General features: G+C 47.3%; 1 protein-coding gene across 1 annotated transcript in view; it reads left to right on the forward strand.

The window, feature by feature from the left end:
* The window catches only part of CEP95 (centrosomal protein 95), a 622972-nt gene that overhangs the window by 510799 nt on the left and 88459 nt on the right, over nucleotides 1-23714 (forward strand). The window contains exon 18 of the mRNA XM_086930924.1: nucleotides 17001-17153. Coding sequence (XP_086787050.1) covers nucleotides 17001-17153 — 153 coding nt within the window. The remainder of the gene's footprint in view (nucleotides 1-17000; nucleotides 17154-23714) is intronic.

Raw genomic sequence — 23714 nt, forward strand, 5'->3', positions numbered from 1 at the left:
TGGCGCACTGTCACATCGGACAGGTGGGTGCTGCAAATCGTCCGAAGGGGCTACTCCTTCCCCTTTAAGACGACCCCTCAAGCCATGCAACCGCAACACCACCGCGTATCTGGGGATCAGTTGCGGCTTCTACAGGAAGAAGTTTCGGCCCTCTTGGCCAAGGGGGCCATCGACCGCGTTCCTGGGCCAGAAGTAGGATGTGGTTGCTACTCCCACTGCTTTCTGGTACCCAAGAAGGGCAAAGGGGGGCCTACGCCCTATCTTGGACCTACGGAACGTCAACGGCTTCCTCCGGATGGAGATGTTCAAAATGCTGACTCTGGCTCATGTGTTAGCTGCCCTAGACCCAGGAGGCTGGATGGTAGCGTTGGACTTGCAGGACGCTTATTTCCACATCCCCGTCCCGCCGGCGCTACCTGCGGTTCACAGTAGGCCACGAGCACTTTCAGTTTACCGTGCTCCCCTTCGGCCTTACCAGCGCCCCACGGGTGTTCACGAAAGTGATGGCGGTGGTCGCAGCTCATCTGCGCAGGTTAGGGGTTTCAGTCTTCCCCTACCTCGACGACTGGTTGTTGAAGGCGGGCTCTCCCCAGACAGTCGTCAGCCACCTCCAGACGGCAGACCTCTTGCAACAGCTGGGGTTCTCCATCAATGTGCCGAAGTCACACCTGTGCCCCTCTCAGAAGCTCCTTTTCATCGAAGCGGTTCTCGACTAGGCGCAGTTTCGGGTTGACGCTGCGGCTTCTGGGGCTGATGGCTTCCTGCATCCTTCTGGTGCATTTTGCCCGTTGGCGAATGCGGGCTCTGCAGTGGGACCTTAAGTTTCAGTGGGCCCAGCATCAGGGCAACCTGTCCAACCATGTCCTGATCTCGGAGGGCACTGCGAGACAGCTGCAGTGGTGGCTCACGGACCGCGATTGGGTCAGCGGCAGATCCCGCTCTCTTCCCCAACCGGAGCACGTAGTTTTGACGGACGTGTTCCTCCAGGGCTGGGGATGCCACATGGGAGAGGCGGAGATCAGAGGCCTCTGGTCTCCGGCGGAATCCCGACTCCATATCAACCTTTTGGAGCTGCGGGCGATTCGTCTAGCACTGAAGGCATTCCTCCCCTCTGTCCGGGGGAGTGTAGTGCAGGTGTTCACAGACAACACCACCGCCATGTGGTACTGCAACAAACAGGGCGGGGTGGGGTCGTGGACCCTCTTCCAGGAGGCTCTGCGCCTTTGGCAGTGGCTGGAACATCAGGGTGTGACCCTGGTGGTTCGACACCTGGCAGGTTCTCTGAACGCCAGGGCGGACGAACTCAGCCGCCGGTGCATGATGGATCACGAATGGCGTCTGAACTCGGACGTGGTGCAAGGCCTCTTTCAGCAGTGGGGAGAGCCTTAGTTAGATCTATTTGCCACCGAAGAGAACACGCAATGTCATCAGTTCTGCGCGTTGGAATTTCCAAGTCGGCACTCGCTCGGAGAGACGCTTTTCGTCGCGAGTGGAGTTGCGGTCTGTTGTACGCCTATCCGCCTATACCACTTCTGCCCAGAGTGCTGAAGAAGATCAAGCGCGACCGGGCACAAGTCATCCTTGTGGCTCCGGACTGGGCACGAAGGTACTGGTATCCCGAGCTACTCAGTATGTCAGTCGAGCCCCCGGTTCGTCTTCCTCTTCAGGAGGACCTTTTGTCGCAGCAGCAGGGGATGGTCCTCCACCTGAGCCTGTCCAGTCTCCAGCTCCATGCTTGGAGATTGAGCGACGACAGTTGAGGCCATTTGACTTGCCTCCTGAAGTCTGTAACATCATTCTGGCAGCCAGGGGTCCCTCCACAAAGTCGGTATACGCCTGCAGATGGAACAGATTTGTGGCATGGTGCACAGCAAAGACTGTGGATCCTCTCTCTGCCCCTTTCTCTGAGGTTCTTCTCTTCCTTCTTTCTCTTGCCCAGCAGGGCTCTGCTCTGGGCACTATCAAGGGCTATCTTTCTGCCCTTTCAGCCTTCCTAAGGCTGCCTGATCAACCATCTTTGTTCAAGTCCCCTATTGTAAATCGATTCCTGAAAGGCATCACACACATGTTTCCACCTGTTCCCTTCGTGATGCCTCAGTGGGACTTGAACCTGGTTCTTACTTTCCTGATGTGCGCTCCCTTTGAGCCACTTCACTACTGTCCTATCCGCAGGCTGTAGTGTAGCCCTTTGAGGTCAATGGATATTGCGCGCCTGGAGCTGTGGGTCCCGTGACACGTCCCCGCCCCCAGCAGGGAGGCACAGAGATACCCTCCCATGATCGGGAAAGAAGGAAGAAGACACAGAGAGATACTGCCCCCCCCCCTCCCCACCCCCCACAGAAAAGGTGGGTGGATGAATGATGGGTGGATGGATGGATGGATGGATGGAAGGATGTAAGGATGAAGGATGGATGAATGTGTGAAAAGGTGGGTGGATGAATGATGGATGGATGGATGAAAGGGTGGATGGATGGATGAAAGGGTGGATGGATGGATGAAAGGGTGGATGGATGGATGAAAGGGTGGATGGATGGATGAATGGATGGATGAAAGGATGGATGGATGGATGGAAGGGTGGATGGATGGATGGAAGGATGAAAGGGTTGATGGACGAAGGATGTTTAGATGGATAAAAGGTTGCATGGATGAATGATGGATGGATGGATGGATGTGTGAAAAGATGGGTGGGTGAATGATGGGTGAATGGATGGATGGAAGGGTGGATGGGTAAAGGATGGATGGATGTATGGAAGGATGAAAGGGAGGATGGATGTATGGATGTAAGGATGAAAGGGTGGATGGGTGAAGGATAGATGGATGAAGGATAGATGTATGGGTGTAAGGATGAAAGGGTGGACGGATGAAGGATGGATGGAAGGATGAAAGGGTGGATGGATGGAAGGATGAAAGGGTGGGTGGATGGATGGAAGGATGAAAGGGTGGAGGGATGAAGGATAGATGTATGGATGGATAAAAGGTTGCATGAATGAATGATGCATGGATGGATGTATGGATGGATAAAAGGTTGCATGGATGAATGATGGATGCATGGATGTGTGAAAAGGTGGGTGGATGAATGATGGGTGGATGGATGGATGGATGGAAGGGTGGATGGGTAAAGGATGGATGTATGGATGGAAAGATGAAAGGGTGGGTGGATGGATGAAGGATGGATGGAAGGATGAAAGGATGGATGGATGTGTGAAAGTGTGGGTGGATGAATGATGGATGGATGTGATGAGGTCTAACAGGCGCATTTATGGTTGTCAAAAGATGATGATGAGGAGTACCAGTCTCTAGAAACTTTTGTCGGAAGGGGGTCCTTACCCCTAAAAAGGTTTTACAAGGAGGTCTTGGCATCAACAAGTTTGAAGACCTCTGTTCTAAGGTAAGGAATCTATCACTAACTAATGTCTCTTACAGATATATGGTTACACAAGTAGTAACTTGTGCTTTTGCGCCCCCCCCCCTTTCTTCGCATTATGAGCCCTCCCCCATCCTCTGAGCACAAACTGAGCCTTTCTCAATCAAACGGCAACGCTTCCTCATTCCTCCTACCGCAACCTTTCCCTGCTCTGCCTGACCTTCTCCCTCTCTCCCAACACCCCTATGCATAGGTCCTGCGAGTGCATACAAGTACAGGCTTCACAGCAGCATTTCTATTTTTAAAAATGTTGCATGTGTAGGCATTTCCATCCTCAGACATTCCCCTGCTCTGCCCGACCTCCTCCCTCGCTCCCAACACCCCCATGCGCAGGTCCCATGGGCGCCTACAAGGTACGGGCTTCGCAGCTGCAGCATTTGTATATTCAAAAGAATAGCGTGTGTAGGCATTTGCAGATTGTAAATGCTCAGTCACTACTGGTAAATAAATATTTGAGTGCGTAGACTTTAGCATGTGAACTGCCAGAGACGCGTAGAAATGCTTTCACATTCTTCCTGTATCCACCTGTCTGTGTCACCAGAACAGGCACAGAGTGTCGGATGCGTGACATGATAAAAAGGCAATGAGAGACTTGAGCAAAGCTGTCCTTTTAGAGTGCTATTTGACTCGTGGGAAAAAAGTGCTCAATACAGGCAGCGTGCAATCAAAGGGCGAGCAGACAAATTGACTTGCCATCCCTGCCTGCAACGAGTACTGCCACTTCAGGGCTAGTCTGCTTAAGGACGCGATGTTAACCAAGAGGGCAGGAGCTGGACATGAGGTCAATACAACCCGAATTAAGGTCTCGCATTTGCAAGTTTAAGCAATTGGCATTGTAAATGACACTGCTTTTTATTTATGTTTTAAAAATCAACACCTAAATAAAAGGCATTGTCATTTACAATGCCAATAGCTCACTCTCGTAAATGCGAGTCCTATTGTATTGTAAATGCTTGTTCTTGTTACTAAATGATTTTATATATAGCTGTATCATATATGTAACGTTCACTTGTTTTTTAAAAGCTGAAAGGTTGTGTTTTGTTTATTACCATCTTAATGTGTTTTCTACATCAGATGTTATGGTTTGGAGTAGCTAATAATCATGAAAACTAGTTACCAGAATTAATTATGCAGACTTTTTATTAGTCGACCTTAAATGCCACATTACAGAGTATCTAGTTCATGAATGTCATACTTGAGAAAATAGTGTTGTTAATTTAACTTGTATCATAAAATTTGCCAGTGGGAGAAGACGGTTATGCCTTCTTTCATTATAGGCTTTGTTTTGGCTTACAGGGGCAACACTTCTGGCATAATTTTCTATCTCCATTGGAGTCCTGCTCCTTATGTGAGGAGACTCTTCACCAGTTTCTATTCTCGATAGTCTGCAACCAAAGTCTACTCAGTTCTATTTTAGTTTTGCTGAAATGGGGGCCTTTAGTGAAGCAATGCTTCAGTTCTTTATTTATTTTTAATCTAGAAGCAAGAATCACAGGTAGATCTGCTGGTACCTTTGAATATGAACACTACTCTCCTAGAGAGAAACACATATCTTTCAAAGCTTTAGTCAGGAAGGCACCTGAAGTTTTAAACTTGCAGTGTTTTACCACAAAGGATAAGTCAGAATTTCTGATAAAGGTTATTGACACCACACCTTTGGAGCTTCTTCTTCTCCCCTTTTTTTTTTATTTTACAAAGCTTTTATGGGTGCAACCTTGGCAGCTTGGGACAAGCAGCCTTGTTCTTCAGCTGTCCCGTAGATCCACATGAGCAGGCGCTAGGTGTCTAAACGCACTTAATCCCTCCCCTCTCCCCAAGGTTTTGGTTGGTTATGTTCTATGTTGTTTGGCATTGTCTTTACTCCTTTCCCTGAGGTAAGCTCAACTACTTAGCCCTGAGAAAAACCCCTTCACTTTCTGTCAGCCTCCTACTTGACATCTTTTGAAAAATCCCTCAGTCCTTGTAGGTGAAAGTCATGAAGACAATGCAGACAGATATTGTGATCACCATTCCTAGATATTTTCTCCTCACATGCTAGACATTTATCAGAAAAGAGCTGGCTTAGGGGTCAAAAATAACTAGGGGGTGAAAAAACCTTCAAGGAAGGTCAAAGGAAAAATACACTCATTTCCTCAGAAAAAAAGTGTAAAGATGAAGATTAGAACTTGAGACGTGGAATAAAGTCATAACTTCCAAAATGTTTGTGATAGTAGCCACAAATAGCTTTGAAAAAAGCAGATTTGTATACAATATCTGCCTCAAGCGCTGAAAAAAACAAGCAGTCCTACACCCTGCGGACCATGATGGGATAGGGTGGTGTTCCAGTGTTTTTAAAGGAGCAGGTTTATTTTACTATGTGTATATTTTATATTGGGATTCCATTTCCTTTTTTATGTTGGGTAGTTTTGACTATTTTAAGTGGTGTTTCTCAGTCAAATGTGCCAATGTAACTGTTTGCCTAGTTGCATAAAAACATTACATTTTGTGTTTTTTAGCATGTTTCTTTGCATTTAATTGGTTTTTCGGAAACATGAAGATTTTGTGTTCTGGAATTTAGCACAAGTGCTGAAGTACACTTTAATGTGGTGAAACTTGAACGTTTTTGAAAATTTTGAGCAGAACAAGGCCATATTCATTGGTGAGACATGGATTATCATCTGGAGCAGTCCGTCACAGGCCTCACAAATCCAGGCGGTATAGCCTGTTTATCTATTGCTGCCTCCTCAGAAATGTCATTCCCATCAAATGATTAGGTTTGCATGAAACAAAAACAAAAAGGAAAGGACAGCATCATTGCCCTTGTTGACACCAAGACCTAAGTAAGGGTTTCAGCTCAGCAATTCATCAGAAAGAATAAATGAAGGTAAGTAACTTGGTCTTCTGCTACAGTTGAATTAAATATGTAAATAAAATGTTACATGTTCTGACAATCAAAAAAGACACATTTGAGCTAATTCAATCGGTGTGTATGGCATTTATTATAAAAAAGTTTTTTTTTGGAAACCTCACATTAGGAAGGAGAACCACTGACCTCCAACCTTGGTGCTCATGTCAAATATGATTGATAGCTCTATATAATAGCCCTGTATGATACTGATTAAATAGACCTCTTTTGGCCACAGAAACCTCTTATTTAAAGAAAATCCCATATTCAGGATGTGACTAAAGCACTGAAATGTTTGATTCAAAATTGGCATGTTGCTTGGACTGGGCTACCTCAGCCTACGGTCTGATATCTCTGCTGTTTTGTCACATGATTTTGGCAGAAGAGGGAATTTAAGAAGGTGTCCTCTCTCAGGCATTTTAAAGATGTGCTGAATAGGGATATCGGCATAGTTTAAAAATCATCAAATAGCCACACTTTCTCAGTAGACCTTGTTCTCCTAGATCTTTTGTGAATGTTGGAGATCAATTTAGTTAGGCTCCGTTAAAATCTTTCTCTGTTAATTGCCTGACCTTATGTGTGGATTCATAGAAAGAATCGCTGTTAAAGAATTATTTATTACAGAGAGTTAATAGTTCTTTGGTTGGTGGCCTCTCCTAGGATTCCACTAGGCTTTTGCCATGAGACACTGTTATTTCTAGATAGTATGTCCATGTCCTGGGGCATAATGCTGTCTCTCTTGGTCAAAGGATGTGGTTTTAAAATCCTTTATTTGATTTTGTAGGGCTTTCCGCTTGATGAATATGTAATACATTTGAATGCATGGAAAAAATGTTGAATGGCTATAACTATGGCTTTCTAGCACTGTACCTTTCATAGACATGCATGCTCTTGGGAATGTTCAGTGCAGGTGTTGCAACTTAGCGGATAGCCCCCTGCATCCAGGCATGACCTTTTCCAGAGTGATTTTATGGAATATCTTAACTTTTATAGAAATAACGCAACTATATATTATTACAAATGCTTTTCCAATCATTAGAGGCACGCGCCAGGGATGTCACCTCTCTCCAATGCTTTTTGCGCTGACCATGGACCCCTTGTGCTGCATCTTCATCCATCTGGACTGACTTGGGGTATACCTTTCAATGGCAAGACAGACGCTGTCTTGCTGTATGCCAATGATGTCCTCATATACATTAAAGATATACAAGATGGCAATAGGTGATATTGCGTACATTCTAGATGCCTTCAAAGCAACCTCAAGATTAGGGGTAAATTAGGCTAATTCCAATACACCCCGATAATCTGCCACATAAACCCCATATGCAAAAAGTGTATGTAACATGGATAATTGCAATGGTGCGGTCTAAAATTTGAGGTCTGTCGCATTGAAAAGCTAATGTACAGACATATTTTGTGCTTTTTGACACATAAACCCCATATGCAAAAAGTGTATGTAACATGGATAATTGCAATGGTGCGGTCTAAAATTTGAGGTCTGTCGCATTGAAAAGCTAATGTACAGACATATTTTGTGCTTTTTCCATTTCTGTCCCCTTTGTTGTTGTCCTGTAAATGTTGAAGGTCACGGCTGTGCCCGCTTGACACTTTTTACAATCAAAACTATTCTCCAGACTCAAAATAAAATCCTGTCCGGATGGACAGAAGACATACATTCTATTTTGTGTATGATCATTGCTCATAATAATTCTTGTTATAGGGACCACTGTTCTTTATAATACACAACATTACGGTTCACATCCACAACATCAAATGGGCGTCTCACACCTTTTGATACCTGGGCATTCAATCAATCAATAATCAATAAAAAGCTTTATTCGATTTTTATTTTATTTTTTTGCAGAAAAATCGTAAACGTATACATAATAAAACGCATGTATATTACATGATTAAAAACTAAGTATAATCACATTACTTACAAATTATTTAATAGTGCAAAATTTAGTTTAAACCATACTGCAATTCCATTCAGTTAACTTCAGGGATTTCATATAAGAATAGTTTTTCTACATTTAACTATCTTTTAAAAAAAGATTCAATTGACCTTGTGAAACATTCATTTTCTAAAAATTGCAGTATATATTTATCATATGGCCCGGGACCTGATAGAGGACAACCTCATGAAGAGGATCTCTTCTCTTGACCCCCAGATCATCTTCTAGTGGTCCGCCACACCCCCACCCTCCCCTCCTCCCGTTGCAGGGTCGTGTCGCACTTTCCAAAATGGTGATGTTACCAAGGTTCTTACACTACTTCACTAACCTGCTGGCGACTATTCCCCGTAGCACATTCCATATGGCTGAGATACCCGCCACCCCCTCTCAACACAATCCCCAAGAATGGGAAGACGGAAACAGTTCTGAACTTTTGGAAGGCGGGAGGGAGTTACCCTCCCGGCCGTATTTATTAAAATATGAAACAAAATTAAAACATTAAAATAACAGTTTCATATCATGTACAATTTCATTTACACATTACGATGTTCTTGGCTGACCTTAACACATCTCTAATACAAAGGTTCTCCTAGCCGATACTAAACATCCTGTAAATGCATTTCTCAAAATTGAAATTGTACATCCTAACATTACGGGCCAACGGCAAGGTCGTAACCGGTGTCAGATCCCTAATACCAGAACTCCCCCCTCACTTATGAGGGGCGGGCGCACAGAGGACTGTGCCAACTTCCAATTTCCCTTGTCTTAGCGGGGGCCCCTGTTAACTCGACGCCATCTTAGTGGTCGTCCGAGGACTCGTGTGAGGTGTCTAGAAGGTAGCGTAGACCCCCCTCCCACCCCACACTACTTACCACATCTGCCGTCGCAGATGTCCTGGCCCCGGGAAATTCCCAGGAGGGGCCCGTAGCCCCTCCTCCCCAGGGAGGGGCCAATGGCCGCCTCCCCCCGGGCGCTCCCATCCATAATGGGTGACGCCCCACCTCTAGGGATCTTCCAATTACTGCTCACCGATCATGACCTTACCGCCCGACCAAAATAAATACGACAATTTAGCTAAAGAGGAGAAAAGGCCTTATACTAAGCATTCAAACTATAACTTTTACTAAGCATCACTGTTCAACTCGGGTGCAACTATTTTGCTGAAATAATATGCTGAAAAAGTAACAACTTTATTACATACCAATTACACTTTTATTCACAACAACCTGTAAAAGAAACAATATCACGTCACTCGACTTTATTCAAACAAATCGCTGTCATCAGGGGCTGGTGGGTGGGTCAAAATTAGCTCTTCGTTCCGTCTCGAGCTCACGTGCAACGGGGAGGTGCAGCTTCAGAGCACAGGAACAAGAGGATGCTTCCTTGACTTGTTGCTCCTTTTATCCTTCTTCGGGCGGGCGTGGACCCTCCTCCAATCCGCCTCCGGGGCGTGGCCAGCGGTGTAGGTGTCTAGGACAACCCTCTCTTGGGCGGGAAAAGGCGCGCCCCGGCTACGCCGCTTCGGGCATACCAGCCGAGACTCGCCTCCCGCCCAAAATGGCTTCCCGGGGGGATCGGGGCACTCCACCATACGTTCGGGGGGACCGAGTGGTCGCCCCTTTCCATATGGCTGAGATACCCGCCACCCCCTCTCAACACAATCCCCAAGAATGGGAAGACGGAAACAGTTCTGAACTTTTGGAAGGCGGGAGGGAGTTACCCTCTCGGCCGTATTTATTAAAATATGAAACAAAATTAAAACATTAAAATAACAGTTTCATATCATGTACAATTTCATTTACACATTACGATGTTCTTGGCTGACCTTAACACATCTCTAATACAAAGGTTCTCCTAGCCGATACTAAACATCCTGTAAATGCATTTCTCAAAATTGAAATTGTACATCCTAACATTACGGGCCAACGGCAAGGTCGTAACCGGTGTCAGATCCCTAATACCAGAACTCCCCCCTCACTTATGAGGGGCGGGCGCACAGAGGACTGTACCTCTGTGCCAACTTCCAATTTCCCTTGTCTTAGCGGGGGCCCCTGTTAACTCGACGCCATCTTAGTGGTCGTCCGAGGACTCGTGTGAGGTGTCTAGAAGGTAGCGTAGACCCCCCTCCCACCCCACACTACTTACCACATCTGCCGTCGCAGATGTCCTGGCCCCGGGAAATTCCCAGGAGGGGCCCGTAGCCCCTCCTCCCCAGGGAGGGGCCAATGGCCGCCTCCCCCCGGGCGCTCCCATCCATAATGGGTGACGCCCCACCTCTAGGGATCTTCCAATTACTGCTCACCGATCATGACCTTACCGCCACAGGCCGGATAGTTGACCGGCTATCCGGACCCCCCACAAAACTCCTACTTAAAGGTCATGGCTGCACAAACTCTTTAACCAAGCTACAAAGTCTCCTATGAGTAAAGTATTCCCCACCCGGGACAAATGGACCCCATCCTCCAGATACATCTGGTCCCCCTTGATACATCCATGAGAAATAGAATGCAATGTACTTGTACGGAACAACCTACCAAGTTTGTTATTCACTTTCTTCACCGAATGGTTTAAGGCTGACACAGATTTTGCCCCCCGCCATACTTTCCGCGGAATCATATGGGACCATGCAATCGTGCACCCCGGAACCCTTCTCGCCAACCAACTTACTGTGGATAGTATCAATTCGAGAAGTACTCGTCGACCAGTGGTCACCAAATCATTGCCCCCAAGATGCACTATGATTACAGATGGCGGTGACCTTGTCCGCCCTAACAAACCCTCCATAAAAGTTTGAAACTGGTCAATACAGAGCCCGCCCCTTCCGTGGAAGGTCACCCTGTACCCGTATTCCCCAGCCATGTGAACCATGTCACCTGCTTTGAATACGTCTGCGGCACGCCTCACGTATGAGTGGCCCACGACCCACACCACTCTTTCCTCAGCCGGTGATCTTTGACCGCTGGTTCCCAGGTGTCGGGTCGACTGCACAGTCCGCCCCTTCTCGTAAGCTCGCGAAACTGTAAACCAAACAAAAGACAAGAAGCGTGAGTGCATGACATTAGCTTCATAACATGTGCAACCGCACATACCTTTTATAACAATTCGAGGACCAACGCCCCAACCGTTTCACTTTTTCCACACTCAGACCCCTGGCTGTAGCCTCTGTAGCAGCCCCTATCCGGAAAGAATGGGTCCCAAAATCGCACGGGTTCAAGCCCGCAGCTGCGATTGCCATTGCTAACACCCGCTGGAACTGAAACCTAGTCAGTGGGGTGGCGTCGGCGTGCCTCAGCAAGCTTCCCCCCCTTGATGCCGCCCTCTGCGCTAAATACTCCTCAACGCATGTTACCGGGCACATGGGAGATCCCGGAATCCGCTGGACTACCACACTGTCCCCGATCGCACCCTGATCGGTCTTGGACCTGGCAAATGAGACTATCATTGTCTCCCCCTTAATTTGAATGTGCTCTCGGCACAGACCTCCCCCCGTATCCTGCCTGTTCCTTGCTACCAGCTCGCTAACCCGCATAGCCCCATGGAATGCTAATGCGAAAGCGGCCCGGAACATGTCGCCGGGAGTACGGACAGTAACTGGGCCAACCTTTCCAGACCTATCGGGTGCCTCTCGTCCACTCTGCAACCCTCAAGGCGTTGCCACCCACGCAGTGCCTTTTGTACTAGAAAAGACGATGTGGGGTCCTGGATGCCATGAGCCCGTGCCATGAAAGAAATGGCGGCCCGGTGCCTATTGGCCGTAGCCACTGATTTGCCTGCCTGATGTAAAGATAACAGAAAGTTCAGGACATACTCCTCTTGGCCCCAAAGCTCCCCCCTAGCTGAACCCAAAAAGGACCAATAAGAACGGAACGCTCCTTCATATGCCTTCCTTGTCCTGGGTGCTAGACTCTCTCCCACGAGGTTTTGTAGTCCGGGGCACCGAGAGACCAGAGAGCTTCGGGAAATGGTGCCGCTACCGGGTCCGCTGAGGGCAGAAAACCCCAAAAGGCCTGCATATGGGAACGAGAAAGCGCATCAGCTGCCTGATTTAGTACCCCTGGCACGTGTCTTGCCCTAAAGTGGACGTTTAGTCTCATACACAGTAGGACAATTTCCTTCAGCAATCTCAAGATCCATTTGCAGCGAGCTGCCTGACTATTGATACACTCAACCACGGTCATATTATCAGACCAGAACACCACAGAGCGATCACGAAACCCCTCAGGCCAGGTTTCCAAGGCCACCAGAATGGGAAACAGCTCCAGAAACCCAATATTACCAGTTCGCCCATCATTGTGCCACCACTCTGGCCAGGTCCGTGCAGACCATCGATTGCCGAATATGGCGCCAAAACCTACACTCCCCGCCGAGTCAGTCCACAACCCCAGTTCTTCCGAGGAAACAGGTGGCTCGGTCCAGTCCACACGACCGTTGAAATCCGCCAGAAATGCAAGCCATATGCGCATATCCTGGCGAACTTCTGCTGACAGTCTCGTGCGGTGGTGCCCTTCCCTGAGGCCCACCATGGCTTGTGCAATAGAACGGGAAAAGGGGCGAGCCATCGGCATAACTCTCAAGGCAAAGTTCAGTTGACCCACAGCCTGCTGTAACTGATGGAGAGTTACCTTCCTTTCGTCAAGACATGTTTCTAGCGAGGCCCTGAACTTCATCACCTTTTCTCTGGGCAAGCGGAAGCACCCCTCCACAGAATCGAGCTCAATTCCCAGAAACTCGAGTGTAGTAGATGGCCCTACCGTCTTACCGGGTGCCAGCGGCACGCCAAACTCCTCCATCAGATTACAGAATTCCCTCAAAGCCTGTGCACATTCTGTGTCCCCGGCTGCCCCCAGAAACAGAAAATCATCAAGATAATGCATAACATGTGTAAAGCCCGTGGCTCTTGTTAACGCCCATTGCAAAAAACTACTGAATTTCTCAAAATACGCACAAGAGATGGAGCAACCCATTGGCATACATTTATCCATGTAATAGCGTCCCTGAAACATAAAACCTAGGAGACGCTGATCATCTGGGTGTACCGGGAGCAACCGGAACGCTGACTCGATGTCTGATTTAGCCATCAGCGCTCCGGGCCCCAGGCGATTCAAAATGGCGACGGCCTCATCGAAAGATGCGTACCGCACCGAACAGACTCCCGGGTCAATTGCATCGTTTACCGAAAGGCCCCTCGGAGCTGACAAATTATGTATCAACCTGAACTCACCCGGGTCCTTTTTGGGGACCACTCCCAGAGGTGAACAAACAAAATTGCCAACTGGCGGCATGTCATATGGTCCAGCAACCCGACCTCGGGCCACCTCCTTCCCAATCTTTGCTTGTACCACCGCCGTATTCTGTTGAACCGATGGTTGGTTCTTACATTGTGCTTCCCCCTGAAAATCCCCCGCCGGGATGCGGAAACCATACGAAAAACCGTCTCGCAACACCCCGGCGGAGATATGATCAGGGTATTCGTTCAGCCAAGGGATCAGTGCCATGATATCAACCGGGGTAGGTAAATGCGCCCCTCGGCCTACTTTAGACCTGTTTGGCGCCTCCTCTACTTCCCGTATCACCAGACTTGGATCTGCACGTACTCTCGGGGTGCGAGGACTGACCGCACCCTGCACACTCATGCCTGAACCTGCAAGACCCCTGTGGCCTAGAACACTTGCCTCTGTTAAAGCTCCAGCAGACCCCTTTCTTACCTGAGTTACCATTATTCCTCGTGTTCTGATCACTGCTTGTCCCCGCCCGAAAGGGCGCCCCCTGAGGATGGCGGGAAGGCTCAACCCCGTTTCCGCCTAAAGATGGCGAATTCGCCGTGCTCGACCTCTCAATTTTTTGCCAGGAAATGGAGTCGAAACAATCCCACGTCAGGGATGAGTCGTGCTCCTTGGACTTACGGAATATGCTATCATAACAACACCATTGACTGCCCCCGTATGTTTCATAAAATTCCATGATACGTGTCTGATAAACGGCTAATTCAACCAATAATTCAGGCCTACGTTCCCCCATAATTGCAGTGAACATTCCAAACGCTCTGGCCCAATTGGCGATCGTTTCATCTACTCTGAAACCCGCCATCTTTGCGCGCCATACACTGGGATGCAAAAACTCTTTCTGGTTTTTTACATGCTCAATCTCATAATGATCGGTCAACAGGGAAAACATGTTCACATATTTATCCGCCCAAATCCTTTCTTTCACATCAATTGGGATATGTTGCACGACTTTTTCCCTCCTTGAGGGTACCGATCCCTCCCCCGCCATTGGCAATGACTGCTTACCTGGACCGGTAGCTGTGACCGCTGTCGCTGCCGACCCAACGCCCGATACTGTTTGTTCCACGGGAGCCTGCGGGGAAACAAGAGGACAGGGTGCCTTCACGGCATCTTTCGATTGCCGCAACTGCTTCATTATCGACCTGGCTTCCTCAGCCGTGGCCCCCTCATTCCCTCTGCCCAACCATGCCGCCAACTGGGCAGCCAGCTCAGGAGGCATTTCTTCCTCGTTCACAGGAGTGACCACCACAGGGATCGGTTGTCCCGCGTTCGGGACCGGAACTGGGGCCTCAATCGGGGTGACTGGGTTCGCTGGAGGTAATTCGGGAACCGGGGCCTCCCCACCCGATGCCCCCTTCTTGGCCCTTCTACCTCTCCCGTTAGGGACCACTCCCAGCAATGCTGGCCCGACGATCCTCTTCGGTCCACCCGCACCATTCATTGCCGCCATCTGCTTCTTCATATCCACCATGTCCTTCATCAGCATACGAAACATCTGCTCGGTTCCGACCCTCTTTCCGACCTTCTTGCCAGGCATCGTCCACAGATACTCCTCGAGGTCCTAGGTCAGGAAGCTTCGAACTCACTGCAAGAAGAAACACAAAAATTAAATCCTCAAAATTGGCTCTTCGTTCCGTCTCGAGCTCACGTGCAACGGGGAGGTGCAGCTTCAGAGCACAGGAACAAGAGGATGCTTCCTTGACTTGTTGCTCCTTTTATCCTTCTTCGGGCGGGCGTGGACCCTCCTCCAATCCGCCTCCGGGGCGTGGCCAGCGGTGTAGGTGTCTAGGACAACCCTCTCTTGGGCGGGAAAAGGCGCGCCCCGGCTACGCCGCTTCGGGCATACCAGCCGAGACTCGCCTCCCGCCCAAAATGGCTTCCCGGGGGGATCGGGGCACTCCACCATACGTTCGGGGGGACCGAGTGGTCGCCCCTTTCCATTCATTCACTGACAAAATGGTTAGGCGATCTATGAGTGTCATTGGCAGTTTGGAAACTGGGACACTTGTTCCATGATGGAACCCCTTATCCCATTTGACTTAATGTCCGAACAGTTTTTCTTGCGCCAGAACAGTTCCTGACTTTTAGGTGTTTCACAGCGGCGTCGAAGCATCTGTGGGCAAAAATAGTCTTGGAGCCTACTCCTCACCTGGATACAGGTACTTTACACAACGGCCACAGGACTGAGACTCATTTCCTGGATTACCAAAGCTATATCACAAAGAACACAAGACCCACTAGCACCCCTCCGACAAACGTGGGAACATGATATTGACTACGTACCCCCTAAAGAACTGAGTATAGTGCTCACATACCCACGGAAGGTCTTGCGCAATGTGACATTCAGTACACCCAGTATAATATACTGCCTTCAGCATACCAAACACCGGCCAACCTACACAAAAAAAATCCTGCCATGTCGCCTGAGTGCCCTCAATGTTGTGCTCCCAGTGCAGACATAACACACATGTTCTGGGATTGTCTGCGCCCTGCACACTTTGGACAAAGATCTGATCGGACCTTGCACACACTACATGATAGCAGAATGTCAATTGCATGGCCAGTTGCCTCCTGGGCCTCTACGCACACCGTAGGACTGCTTTATTGACCTGGCTGTGCTGATCACTCAACGAGCAGTTGCAAAGCTTTGGAAAGCCCTGACATTACCGACTTCTGCCCAGTGGCAAACCATGAAATTTCCATGGGCCAAGGCAGAGTCCACTGTGAAGAAATGAGTGCGGAAGAGCCCCAAATGCAGCCACATGGGATGGCCTACTCTTCACATTTGAAGGGGTCGACAGCACCAGACCCTCATAGACTAGACTGCACATGCCACCTTGCCCCCGCGCCGCCTCAGCATTGACGCTGCATCTCCTGCAACACTCCCAAGCACCTAAATGTTCATAGTAGTTCTGCAGTGTTGTGCTCCCTTCTGTATGAAGGTTATTTACTTTAACAGTGTTACAACCACATGCCACCTACAGGCTGTGATCCACGCGCTCTATTGTAAATGAAACGTGATCTCATTTTAACACCATTGTAAGTGCTGACAAAATGCAATAGAGATGGTTGGAAACAAAATCATGTATTACAAATTTCGTCTTTTTTTTTTAAACTCCACTTTAGGTGAGAGTTCAGGGAGGATACCTGTTTGTAGGGCTAGTATAACAGCTACTCCTACATTGAACTTCTCATTTGTTCATGTTCCTTTATGTTCTTTTTTTAACATTCTTAAATTCCCCACTGCCAAACTGGAAGAATTCCCAGTCTTGCACTGAAGAGTGCTGAAAAACCATTTAATTGTTTCAAAGGTAAACTATTTTAACTAGTCAGCTTTTCCAAGTCTGTTTTTGTAAATGAATAGATCTTCAGTTTAATCAATTGTATGTTAGAAAAAGTGATCACTGGCTGTCTGTTCGTTGATTTGTAATTCTTTTTCCTCCCCGTGAAAGCAAGAGTTTAAGGAACGAATACGACAGCAAAAATATACACAGAACAAAATGAGAGAAAAGAGGCAGCAAATTGCTCGAGCGAAAAAATACTATGAAGACTACCATGTTCAGCTGCGGGCTAAAATGATGCGGTCAAAGACTCGGGAGGAACGGGTATGTGTTTTAATAACATGATGCACTTTTTTGCCTGTGCTGGGTTCTAATAGTCATGTAAAGAAATTCAAATCTTAAAGTGCAATTTAACGTTGCTGCACTGCCCTCCTGTTACTAATGGCATTATCGGTGGCATGTGCTGTCCCCGACTGTGCTCTGCAACTGACATTCAATTTAGAAATGAGAAGCACAGGGAAGCTCAGAGGACACATTTACCCATTTCACAAACAAGACGATGGTAGGTAGATATTTAAACGGAGCATACTTTTTAAGTATTATTTGCGCAATGCCAATGTTTTACTTTAAAAACATGTACTCATGGAAGGGTTTCTCATAGTCCTGTTTCCCAATGAAAAAGCAAGCTTCCCAACTATGCGACCACCTAGAGAAGCGCACTTTTCAAACGCTGCACATTTAATTTTAGTGCCACTCCGTATTTTTGGGGATCGTTTGAAAACTCAAAAAAATTAACAGTGAATTCTTTGGGATCTATACCTTGACTGTTTATAACCAACAGAAACTGTACTGCCATTGGGAAAACCTCTGAACACCTTTTGTGCAGAAGATTCTATTTCATGAAGCATAGTGCTCTGCAACTTGCAAGCAAAATGGTGCTTAAAGCTCATTTAGTTGAAATTCCTACAATGCAGCATTTATCTCGAACATCTAACCCTTAGTCACACAAATTTCAGGAATACTTTTCCTTGACATAGCAAGGTTTTAGTTTGACTTTGGAAGCTGTTTTCCTGTAGTTTTCAGATGGTTTTTCCATGTCCGTCATTTCTTTTCTCACTTTTATACCAGGCAAAACCTGAATTACTTTTTACTAGTGCTTATTATATTTTTTATTTGAAGCCTGTAGTTCACTTCTTTGGTATTCTGTAAATCCGTAAACATGACGAGTTTAATCAAAAAAACGACAGATTGGAGTCGGGATATACTAGCTGTACGTTTAAATTGTTGTAATTGCCCCAGTTGAATAAATGCAAGCTCATCAGTCACCCATGGATAAGTATATTACTCTAAAATAACACAGTATTTGAGATAGTGACCATTGTGTGTATGAAGTTAAATGGTGCCCGTAGGTGGAAAAATCAAACAAAAAAGCTAGCCTGAACAAATGATCACAAAGGTGACAAAGAAGGTATACAATCCCCATTATCATGATATTTCACATTTTCTTGCCACAATTTAAATTAACTTAGATTTCTAGATTTAAAACCATAAATGTGGAAGGAAAAGAGTGAAATGGTTACTACAAAGAGAAACATTTGGGATCTTTAAATTAGTCTTGCTTTGGCCAAAACAAGTAAACGATTGTCATAAATAAATAGCCAAGTTGGAAACTGCAATAGAAATGGTTTCAGGAGTTGACATCATTTAAAATGTTTAGCATCTGTCTGAAAGTCTGTGGATGCCAAGAGGATTGTTAATGGTATCTGCATGAGCAGATGTATGTCATTACATCGCATACTAATACCACGCATGCCATTACAATGCAGGTATTTCTACGCAATGTCAATGACATTGCATTCCATTACATCACATACTTTTACCACGAGTATGCCTTTACCATGCATGCCATTACAACGCAAAGGCATGCGTGGTAAAGCCATACTCGTGGTAAAAGTATGCAAGGTAAGTGACAACCCTACCCCTAAACCTACACAACACGCTACTCCCACTCCTACACTACCCCTAACCCAAAAACACTACCACACTACACTACCCACATTACTCCCACCCCTACACTACCCTAAAAACTACTACGCTACCCACACTACTCCCACCCCTACACTACCCCAACCCAAAAACGCTACCACACTACTACACTACACTCACTACTCCCACCCCTACACTACCCTAAACCCTAAAACACTACTACACTACCCACACTAGTCCCACCCCTACACTACCCCAACCCAAAAAACACTACCACACTACTCCCACCCCTACAGTACCCTACCCCTACAAAACTACTACGCTACCCACACTACTCCCACCAATACACTACCCTATACCCTATAACACTACTACGCTACCCACACTACTCCCACCCCTACACTACCCCAACCCAAAAACACTACTACACTACCCACACTACTCCCACACCTACACTACTTTAAACCCTAAAACACTACTACGCTACCCACACTACTCCCACCCCTACACTACCCTAAAACACTACTACGCTACGCACACTACTCCCACCCCATCACTACCCTAAACCCTAAAACACTACTACGCTACCCACACTACTCCCAACCCTACACTACCCTAAACCCTAAAACACTACTACACTACCCACACTACTCCCACCCCTACACTACCCCAACCCAAAGACACTACTACACTCACTACTCCCACCCCTACACTACCCTAAACCCTACAACACTACTACGCTACCCACACTACTCCCACCAATACACTACCCTATACCCTATAACACTACTACGCTACCCACACTACTCCCACCCCTACACTACCCCAACCCAAAAACACTACCACACTACTACACTACCCACACTACTCCCACACCTACACTACTTTAAACCCTAAAACACTACTACGCTACCCACACTACTCCCACCCCTACACTACCCTAAAACACTACTACGCTACGCACACTACTCCCACCCCATCACTACCCTAAACCCTAAAACACTACTACGCTACCCACACTACTCCCAACCCTACACTACCCTAAACCCTAAAACACTACTACACTACCCACACTACTCCCACCCCTACACTACCCCAACCCAAAGACACTACTACACTCACTACTCCCACCCCTACACTACCCTAAACCCTACAACACTACTTTTGCTACCCACACTACTCCCACCCATACACTACCCTAAACCCTAAAACACTACTACGCTACCCACACTACTCCCAGCCCTACACTACCCCAACCCAAAAACACTACCACACTACTACACTACCCACACTACTCCCACCCCTACACTATTTTAAACCCTAAAACACTACTACGCTACCCACACTACTCCCACCCCTACACTACCCTAAACCCTAAAACACTACTACGCTACCCACACTACACCCACCAGTTCTCTACCCTAAACCCTAAAACACTACTACGCTACCCACCCTACTCCCACCACTACACTACCCTAAACCCTAAAACACTACTACGCTACCCACACTACTCCCAACCCTACACTACCCTAAAGCCAAAAACACTACTGCACTACCCACACTACTCCCACCCCTACACTACCCCAACCCAAAAACGCTACCACACTACTACACTACACTCACTACTGCCACCCCTACACTACCCTAAACCCTAAAACACTACTACACTACCCACACTAGTCCCACCCCTACACTACCCCAACCCAAAAACACTACCACACTACTCCCACCCCTACAGTACCCTACCCCCTACAACACTACTACGCTACCCACACTACTCCCACCAATACACTACCCTATACCCTATAACACTACTACGCTACCCACACTACTCCCACCCCTACACTACCCCAACCCAAAAACACTACCACACTACTACACTACCCACACTACTCCCACCCCTACACTACTTTAAACCCTAAAACACTACTACGCTACCCACACTACTCCCACCCCTACACTACCCTAAAACACTACTACGCTACGCACACTACTCCCACCCCATCACTCCCCTAAACCCTAAAACACTACTACGCTACCCACACTACTCCCACCCCATCACTACCCTAAACCCTAAAACACTACTACGCTACCCACACTACTCCCAACCCTACACTACCCTAAACCCTAAAACACTACTACACTACCCACACTACTCCCACCCCTACACTACCCCAACCCAAAGACACTACTACACTCACTACTCCCACCCCTTCACTACCCTAAACCCTACAACACTACTACGCTACCCACACTACTCCCAGCCCTACACTACCCCAACCCAAAAACACTACCATACTACTACACTACCCACACTACTCCCACCCCTACACTACTTTAAACCCTAAAACACTACTACGCTACCCACACTACTCCCACCCCTACACTACCCTAAACCCTAAAACACTACTACGCTACCCACACTACTCCCACCCCTTCACTACCCTAAACCCTAAAACACTACTACGCTACCCACACTACTCCCACCCCTACACCCCCCTAAACCCTAAAACACTACTACGCTACCCACACTACTCCCAACCCTACACTACCCTAAACCCTAAAACACTACTACACTACCCACACTACTCCCACCCCTACACTACCCCAACCCAAAGACACTACTACACTCACTACTCCCACCCCTTCACTACCCTAAACCCTACAACACTACTTTTGCTACCCACACTACTCCCACCCATACACTACCCTAAACCCTAAAACACTACTACGCTACCCACACTACTCCCAGCCCTACACTACCCCAACCCAAAAACACTACCACACTACTACACTACCCACACTACTCCCACCCCTACACTACTTTAAACCCTAAAACACTACTACGCTACCCACACTACTCCCACCCCTACACTACCCTAAACCCTAAAACACTACTACGCTACCCACACTACTCCCACCCCTTCACTACCCTAAACCCTAAAACACTACTACGCTACCCACACTACTCCCACCCCTACACTACCCTAAACCCTAAAACACTACTACGCTACCCACACTACTCCCAACCCTACACTACCCTAAAGCCTAAAACACTACTACACTACCCACACTACTCCCACCCCTACACTACCCCAACCCAAAGACACTACTACACTCACTACTCCCACCCCTTCACTACCCTAAACCCTACAACACTACTTTTGCTACCCACACTACTCCCACCCATACACTACCCTAAACCCTAAAACACTACTACGCTACCCACACTACTCCCAGCCCTACACTACCCCAACCCAAAAACACTACCACACTACTACACTACCCACACTACTCCCACCCCTACACTACTTTAAACCCTAAAACACTACTACGCTACCCACACTACTCCCACCCCTACACTACCCTAAAACACTACTACGCTACCCACACTACTCCCACCCCTTCACTACCCTAAACCCTAAAACACTACTACGCTACCCACACTACTCCCACCCCTACACTACCCTAAACCCTAAAACACTACTACGCTACCCACACTACTCCCAACCCTACACTACCCTAAAGCCTAAAACACTACTACACTACCCACACTACTCCCACCCCTACACTACCCCAACCCAAAGACACTACCACACTACTACACTTATTCCCACCCCTACACTACCTTAAACCCTAAAACACTACTACGCTACCCACACTACTCCCACCCCTACACTACCCTATAACACTACTACACTACCCACACCCCTACACTACCCTAAACCCTAAAACACTACTACGCTTCCCACACTACTCCCACCCCTACACTACCCTAAACCGTAAAACAATACTACGCTACCCACACTACTCCCACCCCTACACTACCCCAATCCAAAAACACTACTACACCACTACACTACCCTCGCTACTCCCACCCCCCACACTACCCTAAACCCTAAAACACTACTACGCTACCCACACTACTCCCACCCCTACACTACCCTAAACCACTACTAGGCTACCCACACTACTCCCACCCCTACACTACCCTAAACCCTAAAACACTACTACGCTACCCACACTACTCTCACCCCTACACTACCCTAAACCCTAAAACACTACTACGCTACCCACACTACTCCCACCCCTACACTACCCTAATACACTACAATAAACAAACACTACAACAGTACACTACCCCAAAACCTAAATCACTACACTACATAAACATTACACTACCCTCCCTAATACACTACACTAAACAAACACGACAACACCACAACACACACTAAAACGTTTTAAAAAAAAACACTACATTTAAACTACCCTAAACCCTACGAAAGTAACCCCTTCCCCATGTACAAACCCCCTTACCTCTCTCCTCTCCAGCGTCGCCGTCGGATCCTGCTTCCTCCTTCCTGCTTGCTTCTCGTCGTTGTGAGGAAACAGCCTAAGTTTCCTCACAATGACGTGGATAGCCGCCCCGCCATTACACATTACATCACATGCGTTGTAAAAGCACATGCGATGTAATGGTATGCGTGGTTTTACCACGCGTTGTAACATCGCATGCGTTGTAGTGCATGCGATGTAAAAGCAACGCGTGGTAAAACCCACGTTGTAATGGTTGTTCCCCGCATGAGCACAAGTAGACTTAATGATGGGTGCAATCACAATGAATTTTGAAAGGAACTGTGATATTGATAAAACATTTGACTTCCTTATAGTTTTTGTATTACTAGTTTAGCAAAGGGACATTTTTAATTTACCTTATTGAGATCCATGTATTTATACTCCTGATAAAATGTTCCATGTGTAAAGTAAAATGCATTAAGCTAGGAGTAATTTATACCGAGGAGCTGTATCATCTTAAAAAAAAAAACAATTCTAAGAATGCTTAAAAGAAAGAACTTAGTTGGATCAAGACTGGTCTCAATTTATTAACAAAATAGCAAG

Source organism: Lissotriton vulgaris, chromosome 7 (assembly GCF_964263255.1).
Source record: "Lissotriton vulgaris chromosome 7, aLisVul1.2, whole genome shotgun sequence".
Taxonomy (NCBI): domain Eukaryota; kingdom Metazoa; phylum Chordata; class Amphibia; order Caudata; family Salamandridae; genus Lissotriton; species Lissotriton vulgaris.